The sequence below is a fragment of the Drosophila mojavensis genome, unplaced genomic scaffold, assembly GCF_018153725.1.
Source record: "Drosophila mojavensis isolate 15081-1352.22 unplaced genomic scaffold, ASM1815372v1 contig_136, whole genome shotgun sequence".
NCBI lineage: Eukaryota > Metazoa > Arthropoda > Insecta > Diptera > Drosophilidae > Drosophila > Drosophila mojavensis.
The window spans coordinates 8,776,323-8,788,065 of NW_025318667.1; the positions used below are offsets into that span (position 1 = coordinate 8,776,323).

The 11,743-nt window shown below is 43.4% G+C and overlaps 1 protein-coding gene across 1 annotated transcript; it reads right to left on the minus strand.

The window, feature by feature from the left end:
• Window positions 1-5,702: 5,702 nt before the first annotated feature.
• Window positions 5,703-7,019, minus strand: LOC6585017. The gene has a single exon (XM_002010621.4). It carries the CDS (start codon window positions 6,841-6,843, stop codon window positions 5,839-5,841), a length of 1,005 nt encoding a protein of 334 aa, XP_002010657.1. The 5' UTR covers window positions 6,844-7,019; the 3' UTR covers window positions 5,703-5,838.
• Between the last annotated feature and the right edge of the window lie 4,724 nt (window positions 7,020-11,743).

The window sequence follows — 11,743 nt, forward strand, 5'->3', positions numbered from 1 at the left end:
ATATTTAAAATTTAATAATTTTTTTTTTTTACATTTATATATATATATATATATATATACATATATATGTAATTTTGTACTTTTGAGAAATTTGATCAGTTGTTGGCTGTTGTTCCGGTTGATATCGAGAGTTATATATGTTTAGTTTAAATAGGGCTACACAAATATCTTAAATCTTTGCCATATGAACAACATTAGCGGTTACATATATCTATATCTATATATGTATATATATAGTCAAGCGTGTGCTTTGTATATGACTCGATGTATATATGTATATATTCGTACTACTTGAACAACAGCCCCAGCAAATATGATCATGTACATTTTAGAGCATTTATTATCTATGCATTCACAATAGAACGAAACTAAGTTGAGTGCAGCACAAAGCGGAAAACAATAAACAAAAACTTAATTGAAAAATATATGTTTGATCTGAACTGTTCCGATTTGATTAAATTTCTCAAATTGAGTTACAATAAAAATATAACAAAAATAAAAATCAATCAAAGTTTGTTTCATTTGGGTGCCTCAAAATGATATCAGACTATCTATTTTATGGTTATGTAGTACTTTGATATATTATTTACTCTTGTATACTCATTCACCACAGTAAAATGAGTGTATTGGTTTTTTGCAATGTCCCTCTTTCTGTCTGTCCGAATAAATGCAATTGAAGCTAGAGACTTAAAAATGTCAAGATTTGCCCGATCCCCTTAAGGGGTAGGAAATCGAAAAATGCATTATTTTGTATCTCAGAAGCGATGATAGATAAAGCACCCAAAATATATACTGCCAATTCCATTCGGGTTGAGAATACAAAATCAGAAAGATATGTCGGATATATATACGTTCAATGGGGGTGTTTGTTACCGTTTTAGAGATATAAACTCAAAACTTAACAACTAGATTACTGTTAACAGTATCCCCTACTTCATGAAAATGGTTATGCGAAATGTTATGTACATTAGAATACGAATGAATTTAGAACTATTAAACATAATGACATGACATGCAATTATTAGAAGTGCCCGACTAGGATATACCCTTAATCCATTTTTGTAGTATTCAACCAACGACTAACGACAACTGCTATACAGATGTACTTAGCTTATATATGGGTTTCACACTTCTCGAAGCTACAACATATTAGCATATACTTCTGCCTAAATATAAATATATAATAGTAAATGCAACGATAAATGTAGTTTTATCTAACCACAAGTCGGCTATAGCTGACATCGTAATACCCTGTAATACTATAGCAGAAGCAATGCCTACATTTATAAGGAAGAGCACCATTTTCGACATAAATAGAACTTCTTCACACAAACACACACACACACAATTTAGATGCCAGCCCAAAAGTATGCAGCGGACGTGAGCGGGGAAGAGAGTTAGTGAGAGAGGGAGAGAGAACGACAAATTGCAGTTGCCATATCTGAACGTGTAATTAGCATGGCGGCGCCACTGAGCGGTCGCGATTTCATTTTGGCATTGTTCCCGAATCGCGAGCATTAATCGATAGGCAATTATCGATTACAAGCGCACATTTAAAGGCAACGAGCGGCTGCCGCTGTTGCTGCTGCTGCTGCTGCTGCTGCCAATGGGACAGCAGCTGCGACTGTTGCCATTCGAGTTGAGGCAAACATTTTAGAAATCTTAATAAGCTGAGCAGGCCAAATAGGAGAGAAATAATCTGGGCAATTATAAGGCTGCCAACTGATACCACAAACAGGCCGAGAGTCGCGACTACCTGTTGCAAGTTCCAAAGAAAATCCAGGTGTATGCGTAAGCGTGTGTTTATGTGTGTGTGTGTGTGTGTGTCGGCATTCGCTTAAACAAATAAAGCTTGGAACTAATTGCATTTGCACTTGTTGTGCGATATTTCTATGTTGGAAATTATATGGACACGAGTGCTGCAGACCAGACGAGTCACGAATGCCAAATTGACTTTAGTTTTCAATATACCCTGTAATTATAGCAAATATATAGAAAGTGCGTACTCAATAGATATAGATATAGATATAGATATAGATATAGATATAGATATAGATATAGATATAGATATAGATATAGATATAGATATAGATATAGATATAGATATAGATATAGATATAGATATAGATATAGATATAGATATAGATATAGATATAGATATAGATATAGATATAGATATAGATATAGATATAGATATAGATATAGATATAGATATAGATATAGATATAGACATAGATATAGATATAGATATAGATATAGTATAGATATAGTATAGATATAAATTACAGGGTATTTGTTCGCCATACTCCGTCACCTACTTAAGCATATAAGACTAGTTGATTCTGCGATTTTTTTGCGTTTCGAGACACGTCATTTGTCATTTATCAGAGGCCTTTTAGCGTTCGGCTTAATTGACTTCTTCTGCAGTGCAGAAATTGTTGTGCCCATAGACTGGCACAGAAAAGAACTTTTGAAGTCAACCATCAGACAGCAGACAGCAGCCAGCGGGCATCGGGAAGCAGGCATCATCTTTTAAGCAGCTGTGTGTTATGGCCAATACCAATTGGCCATAGTGCGGAACATTTTGCTTCATTACGTCAAACCATTTCGAGTCTTAGCCATGGAGCGAGCAGCGATCGCTCGCTGTCTAGCTGGCACTGCAGAACCGTTTTAATTAGATGTAACCATAATAAATCAACAACGACTACAACTACAACTAATGTGTCTGTGTGTGTGTCGAAGCGTGAGCCCAGGACACTTTTTTTGTTCCCATAAGCCACAAGACAAATGACGAGTGCAAGACCAAAGAACAACAACAGAGAGATCGAGAGGAGAGAGAAATTCTCTGGCATTTCCCAAGCTGTTGCTGGCATTATGTAATGGCAGCTGCGCAACAGTTGTGCAACAGCTGAGCAAATGAGCACTTGACATGCGAGACTCCACTTTGCAAACTCAAAATGTTCACACAAAACTCTTGCAGCAAGTTCATGAGCTTCGTGAAGCTTGAATCCTTTAAACAGTTATGTTTTTGGTGGGGCAAAATATTATAATACATATTTGTGTATATTAAGTGGGATAACTGGGAAATAATGGATTCTCGTATGAGAATTGTTCAGGAGAAATGGGGATATTTTTGGCAACGCAGCTAGCTTATGGGTACTTGAACAATTTTAGGGGCGTGGCATAAAGGCGAATAGAGAAATTAGATTATATCAACAGTATGGGAGACAAATAAGAGAGAAAGAGAGAGAGAGGGAGGGAATGAAAGAAAAAGAGTGAGAGAAATATAAATACAGTGAGACTTTAGCTAGTGAATTGGCAGATTGAGAGAGATAGATAAAGAGGGAGAGTGAGATAGAGAGAGACACAGAGAGAGAGAGAGAGAGAGAGAAAGAAAAGAGAAACAGGGAGATTGAGAGACTAAGAGAGGAGTGACTGAGGAGAGACTGAGAGGGGGAAAGACTGAAAGAGAGAGAGATACAGCGGGAGAAAGAGAGAGAGACACAAAGGAGGAAAAAAAGAAAGAGAGACAGATACAAAGGGAGAAAGAGGGAGAGAGAGATACAAACGGAGAAAGACAGAGAAAGAACTCTAACTAATGAGGGAACAAGATAGAAGGAGAGATAGAAACGGAATGGGAAAGATACTTAAACTAGTGATAAGTCAATTTGAAGGAGATTGATAAGGAGAGATAGATGATGGGATATAAAGGCGAATGAAAAGTGAGAGAGAAAGATGTGGGCAGGGACATTTAAGAAATGGAAAAGAAACTATGAGAAGGATTAGAGAGATTCTATTGTAGAATATAAACTAGAAACTATGGAGTTGGGCCTCTATTTGCCTTTCCATCCATCAAAATATTCTCCAGCCTTGTAGCAGGTTTCAGTTTACTTTAAATTTCGTCTCATTTAACTGTAGTTATACATGTGTATACATATGATGAAAATCACAGACAAAGTGGATAAGATAAGATCATTTGATTTCTGATATTTTGCAGCAACAGCACTGCATCAGTAGCAGCGGCTTCTTTTGGCCAATTGTTCGATTCAATGGCCAAATCAGATGATCCTCAGGGCGCCAGTGAAGCAGTTAGATGGTTCGTTTGATGGCAGCCAATTGCGATTTGATTTGGTGGCATCTAATGACACAGATTATGCAACGATATAAGCCAATGATGTGGACTAGTTTAGGCCACAATGTGGTTGTTGCTCATGTTGTTGCTGCTGCTGCTGTTGTTGTTTTGTTTTTGGCTCAAAGCTGAGGCTTAACCCACATTCGTGAGGCGCGTTGCTAGCTACCATTTGACAAACGCCTCAGCAAACGCCAAATGCAAATTGCAGTCAGTCGTTGGCTTACTCTCGCTCTCTCTCTCTCTCTCTGTCTCTGTGTCGCTCCCTCTCTCTCTCTCTCTCTCGCTAAGCCTGTTTGCTCCTGTGCTCATGCAATTTTCTTGTTGAAACCCTAAAACATTGCACTTGGACTTGGACTTGGACTTGAACTTGCGAATTTGCTGGTCGCAGCAGCAGCAGCAACACCAACGCCAGCAGCAATCAGCGGCAAGTGAATGAGCTTAAATTGTCCATGGCCGTGCGAGAGAGATAGAAAGAGAGAGGGGGCAGCTAGCTGAGTTGGGTCTGCAGCTGCATTAGCCGCAGCGCTTAGATGATGGTTGGCTGGTTGGCTGGCTGGCTGGCTGGCTGGCTGGCTGGCTGGCTGGTTGGTTGCCTGACTTGCCAGATTGTTGCATGTTGTTGCCTCAACGCCCTCAGTACGTTATTATGCGGCTGTTATTGTTGCAACTAGTTGCTGTTGTTGTTGCTGTTGTTGTCTGGTCGCTCGTCTGTGGAGCATCAAGGCACTGGGGCAGCGAGGCATCAAGTTCGCAACGGGCGACAGCCGCAGCACGCATACCCCAACGATTGCTGCTGCTAGAGCGAGAGAGACAACGACTAAGACGGATGCAGAGCAACCGCAGTTACTTTGGCTAGCACACACACACACACACACACACACACACACACACACACACACAGACTTGCACACACAAGCAAGCTGCATAGACGACAAGCCTCAATTAAGTTGCAATTGCCGTTGTTGTTGTTGTTGCTGTTGCTGTTGCTGTTGTTGCTCTTGTTGTTGCTGCTGTTTGGCGTTGGCGGCGTAGGAATTTTGCTCGCTGCTGCCCACGCGCTGCTGCTGTTGCTGCTGCTGCTGCTGCTGGTGCTGCTGCCAGTTGCTGCTGCTGATAAAGTCCAAAATGATGTACTACCTTCTGCTGGTGGCTCGCTGGCTTGTGTCTCAGCTTTAAGCAGCAGCAGCAGCAGCAGAGGCACAGAGCAGGAGCGCAGCGCGGTTGACTTCAACGGGCCCAACAGATTTACATAATTATATAATAATAATTATAATCATTATTATTATTTAAATGGGTTATAGAAAAGCTGATAATAATGATAATGATAGATACATATTAAGATAATATTATGGGAAATGGATAGTTAGATATGATCGTAATACACAGGCGATGGATAGATACATAGATACATATGTATATATAAATAGATGATAAAAGTATACATATTTGTATAAGAATAGATAAATATATGATATCTATTATAGTATATATATGGATAGACAGCAAACGACTAAATGTATGGTTATATATATATTTTATATAGATATATCCATTGATAAATGCATATAAATTGATTGTAACGTATGTCTATTTAGATTGAAATATATATGATATATATGATATAGCAGATGGATATAGAAAATAATCAGTAGAGGACCTCCAACACTACTCGAGATGTCAATCTTTGATTATTTGTTGACTTCGCTCTAGATAGTTAGATCGCAAACTTCTTCACAGGTTTCTGAGGTCTCACTTGCCTCCTCCTCAAGGATGTCAAAGCGCATCACCATCTCCCGGTTCAGATCGTTACAGTACTGTTGCAGCTCCTTGATTTCCAATTCGAACTCACGTATCTCGTAGTTCAGCTGGCGATAGCTCAGCAAAGTCCTCATGAATTCGGCCTCCTTTGCCTTGTGAGCTCTAATAATGCATCTGCCTTCATGCTTGCAGAGCTTCTTCTGCACCATAACAGCGAAGTTCTGCTTACAAGCGGGCAGATCTTTGACCACCTCCTGGCTCCATTCCTTATATTGCTGCGTGATCACGCCCAGTTTGCGAACACGTCGATTCTCCTGGCAAATCTGGCGCCGCATCTTGCCGAGCAGAGTGCGCATCAGACGATAGTTGCAGAGCAGCTCATCGATCTCGCATTGCAGGCGATGCTGGGCGTGCTGTAGATTGCGCACCGCCAGCTCCTCCATCCGGTTGAGGACAATGTGGAACGGCTCGTCCATGGGCAGCTCGTTGGCGGCCAGCTGTTGCTGGTACGGACTCAGCACCCTCTTAACCTTCACGGGCATGCACTCCTTGAACTCAAAGACGCCCAGCTCTGGCACAGGCGTGGCCGACGACGATTCCAGCTCGGTAGTGGGGTAGCTCATATCGGAGCCCCGCACATAGTCCTGACGGTGCTTGATGGCCAATTGCATATGCTCGATGCGGCGTATTAGGCAATCGATTTCACCGACTATTTTCAAGGTGCGATCCTCGTCATCGGTGCGATCCTCGGTCATTAAATGATCCAGGCTCAGCTCTTGTTCCTCCTCGCCGCCGTCGGTAGTGAAGCTGACCTCGTCGTCATAGTGAAAGATCTCGATTTTGCGACATCTTATACGATGGGTCAGCAGATCCATATACTCAACTGGAATCTTATCGCAGTCAGCCATCTGCTGAATCAGCTTATCCAGAGAGTCCTCAAGTACCACAGCCATTTTGCCTATGCCCCCTGCTCTCTCCTCTCTATCTAGATAAATGCGTTTGTATTGACTCTAAACCACTTCTATTGCAATAAGAAGCGCGTTGTGTGTGTTTCAACTATGACTGAAATTTATTTAGGTGTGATTCGTAAACTTGTTCCACGTCAAATGAGTTCGACTAGTGCCTCGACTGCTCAGTCCAAATTTTCGGGTAGCTAGATCTCAGTTTTTGAATACGCTCCTGTGCTTTCAGTACTGGCGGGCTGATAAGAAAATTTATGGTTAGTCTGTTGCTGTGGCGGCATAATTGCGCACCCACATTCACATGAAGAGCCACGGGCCTTGGGGCCTCGCCATGCTTTGGCGTGTGTCTCAGCTTCGGGTCGACTCGGTCCGAGCGGTGTCCGCCTCTACACGCCGTCTTGTGCCGCATTCAGTTCCATCTCTTTGGCAGTTGACTTTGTTTACCCGCAAGTTGCAATTTTCTGCGAAACCATCAGCCGCAGAATTGCTTTCTGCTGCCGTCTGCTGATAAGTCCCGCTTCTGTAGCTGCTCTCTCGATGTCTGTCTCCCCCTCTCACCCGCTCACCCGCTCTCCCGCTCACCAGCGCTGTCTATTTTGTTTTCCTTTTTTACCAGCTAGCATCTAGTGCTAGTATTTGTGGCATTGCAATTGGGCATCGGCTGAGGTTCGAGATTTACTTTGGCTTTGACTTTGGCTCTTGCTAATTGCTTTTCAAGATTTCGGGGCTAGGGCGAACGACAACGAGTGCCCGCAGTGTTGTATAATAATGTAATGTGCTACTCCTTGGGCCACTGTGCAGATCTCTGTTGACAGGCTTTTAAATGCCCGATCGCGCTGTCACACTGCGGAATTTCGCAGGCCCACTGCAAACCCAGTGCCAATGCCTGGCCAAACGGGGTCACTCCTCGGCCCGCCTGCCCCACGGCTCTGCCAGCTGCGGCGTTGAGTGACTGTTGTCTGCACGTCACATCGGCCACACTTCTCTCTTTGCCATAGGCTACGATTTTTTTTGGTAATGAATTGAGTTGCTAGAGTTGCTGCTTGAGTTGGCTTGCGGAAGCGCATAATATTCATGTGGGTTGCGCCTCTTAAAAGATTGTCAGCTGCATTATGCGAATGCTAATTGAAAAATCTGTGCAGCATAAGAACCACAGACCGAGTAGGAATAATGACTCTGGTGATGGACAAGCGGAGATTAAGAGCAGGGAGTATTAACGTCACTGCCTAAGAGAGTTTAAGCGTTGACCAAGTTAACTAAGATCGATTCGAAACTGTGAGCTAACTAGGCTAGAAGCTAGTTAGTGTTCGCCGGATCGAAGAGCTAGTTAATACTGTGAGCAGGAGTCGACTGCCTAGGCAGAAAGTGAGCATCACCTTGAAAGATGACTGAGCGGAGACTAAGAGATGATAGGGTAGGAGCTCAAAGTTTGGTTGATTAGGGATTCGAGCAGTGTCTAAGGTTTGTCGAGGAATCTTGAATGAGGTTATAGAAGGCTAAGCAGGTAGCGAGAGTTAGCTTGATATTCGAGCAGAGATAACGATGCGAATGGTGTGGGCAGCTGAGAACTGTCGCAGGAGTTGAGCAGAGACAAGGACCTAGCTCGTCATTTGGGAAGGGTCTGAGTTGAGGATAAAGAGTTGAGCTGAGCTGCTGTAAGTTAGATTGGTGCTTAGCAAAGCTCTGAAGGCCAGCTGGACTTTTGAGCCCATAGAATTATTAGATGAGTAACTACGAGTTCAGCCGAGACAGGCCTCCTGCCTGTCGCCTAGGCAGTCGGAGATAAAGAGCTGATGCACGTGTGGGAACTTAGAAATGCCTTAGAGCACCCTAGCAGTTGAGACTTAGCTGACAGCTAAACTAAGACGCAAAGCGGAATACAGGTACTTAGACTTGAGCTGAGCTCAGGAATAGCAACAAAGACTTGGCTTAGGGAGTTACCAAGTTTCAAATGTTATGGCAATATCAACAAACATGTTTTGTTTTTGCGGGCAATGGAAGGCAATCTGCCAACTCATTGTCCGCCCGATAGTGTTGAGCTGTACTTTTGGGTTCTCACTAATTTGTGCAGAGGTTTTCTTCCAGTTCGTGGGTAAAAGACCGACCCAATGGCCAGGGGAAAGGTGACGAAAGAAAGATGAAAAAAAAATAGGTAGAACTGTACCGCTAAAGCGGCTAATCACATCATGGCACCACAACAGACCCCACCCAGTGCCCAGCGCTCAGAGCTCAGAGCTTAGAGCTTGTGAACTGCCACAGCGATCGCTGGTCATGCAGGAAGTTCAAGTGCGAGAGAGAAATGCCCAATGACATGTGCGATTGTGAGTTATGTACTCCGCTTGCAGTGGCTGTGGCAGGTACCAGAGACCCCACCAGGTTCAGCTCAACGGCGATGGGCAAATAGAAAAAGCGAGTAGCTAAATGCAATATACATTAGATATACTTAGAACGAGGCTATAGAAAATTACGATTTATGTAACAAGTCGAAGAATCTGAGCGCATTTATTTCCGCATCTACAGCTGGCAAAAAATAGCCAAGGATAGAAAAGCAAAGCAAAGAAACGATTATATATATATATATATATATATATATATATATATATATATATATATATATATATAAATAAATATAGGAAAAAAGTACAGATGAGATGAGAGAACCACAGCTTGGCTGGCGGAGTGGGGAGATGTTGAAGCGCTCGTAATAGTCGGTAAGTCAGTCATTCATTCAGACAGATTGACTTTGAGACGGATAGACGCAATAGACAGTCACAGTGGTCGTCGAGTCAGTTATTAAATGTGACCATAAAAGCGAGAAAGATAGAGAGAGAGGGAGACAGGGAGAAAAATAGAGAAAAACAATAGAGAATCAGAAACACAACACACAAACGGTGAAGATCGTAGCAAAAGTTATTACATAACAGGCCGACAGCTGGGTGCTGACTGGGGCGATGGGGGAGGCGGGGTGAGCTGAGGTGGCTAAGGCGGTAAGACTTATAAAAATCATAGCACTGCGCGAAGCGTAAAAGCAAAGAATTATAATTTTCCAATCAACTGATAAATTTTTAATGATGCAACTTGCGACGATGCAACGATGACGATCGACTTAGATGGGGGCATGGTGATAGGGGGGTAGGGGGAGGAGAGGCTGGCACCATGACCAGGGGGGAGGGTCAGTGTGTATAGTGCGAAAGACCTGAGGAAAATGTTGTTCAAAGTGCATGCTGGAATTTTTCGATGCATTCGCCGTGGCATTGGACATGTGTAAGAAACATTCCCATAGGTGTGATTGCTGGCGCGCAAGAACAAGTAAAACACCAAATTACTGTTACTGGGCATTACACACACACACACACACACACACACACACACACACACACACACACACAAACATACATGCATACAGGGAGTGAGAGCGGTCGGGTGAAGAGGCATCTCTCTAATGCACTTGGCTGCAGGCCATTGGCATTGGGCTTTTGTGACTCTCGTTGCGGACCACAGCGTCGCCGTGATCGATGATGAGCTGATGATGCGGTTGACTGCCCACAGAGTGCAGCCGTCGAGCCGAGCCTCAGATGCTGACACTACCAACCGACACTGACTCTCCAAGCTCAGCTCCACACACTCGCCTCACCAACTGTCCAACTGTCCAACTGTCCAACTGTCGTACTGTCTAATGTCCCTCGTCCGTTGTCCGTTGTCCGTCGTCCGTTGCCCGCTGTCCGTTGTCAGTTGTCGCTTTCGCACTTGCTTAGCCCGACGACTGTCCACGACACATTTCTCATGCAAATAATAAACACCGCCTTGCCGCTGCTACTGCTGCCACGGCCTGGGCTATTGACTTGCCCCATCTCGATAGTCGATGGATATGCAAGAAAGGTGCTTGTCCACACAATATCTGCTACATTATGCATTAGTTACTTGGCTAAATACTCTCCGAAGGGAGAGAGAGGCGGGTGCCAAGGGGAGAGTAGAGCAGAGATGAGCCAGCTGTTCAGTTCAGTATAGAAAGTTGAGGCATTTCTCAATCAATTTCTATTTTAGTTAAACTGATATAGATACTTGGAAATAATTTCATGATATTTTGATGACAGGCATCTTGGGGGGTATAGGCGGGCGGAATAGGGAGGGTATAGAGGCAACGAAAGTTGGACAAACAGGAGGACACTGACTGAAAAACAGACAGACGCACGGACAGAAAAAATACGGACGGATGGATGGGAGAACAGACAGACGAAAAGATGAACATACGGAAAGACGGAAGGGCACATGGGCCATACAAAAAAATGGAAGGACGAAAGACAGGCAGACGGATGAATAGACGGACAGAAAGGACAGATGGACACGGACTGAAGGATAGGCAGAAAAATAGACAGGCGCACGGACAAAAGGACAGACGGACAGATGAGGGGGAGCAAGCTTTTAGAGCACCCCTTACCACTCATTAATTAGATCAATCTAACTTTTCCCCAGTGTTGCTATCACAGGATCAAAGTCGTGTGTGTCCTTGATGTGCAGGATAATGACAATTCGCTTAACAAGTAGAAGGAGCTAAAAGAACCTTTATTTGACTGAGGATGCTGTATAAAACATAATTAGCTATCCATGCAAGATGATTTCAAGAGGTCCCAGAAGTCTGTCTCATCTCTCTCTCACTCTTCCTCTATCTGGCTCTATCTTTCTCTCTCACTCTCGCTGTCTGCCTGCCTGAAAGCTAATTTGCCATTTGATTTCGGCGGGAAAATCGGCAATTTGATTTGTATTGAAATAATGGCATATGGGTCAAGCGCGGCCTTGCGGTACGCCGTCTGCAAAGGAAGAGTCATTGCTGGCACCAAATATGATAAATGAATTGAGTTGAGCTGTTGTTGTTGTTGTTGTTGTTGTTATT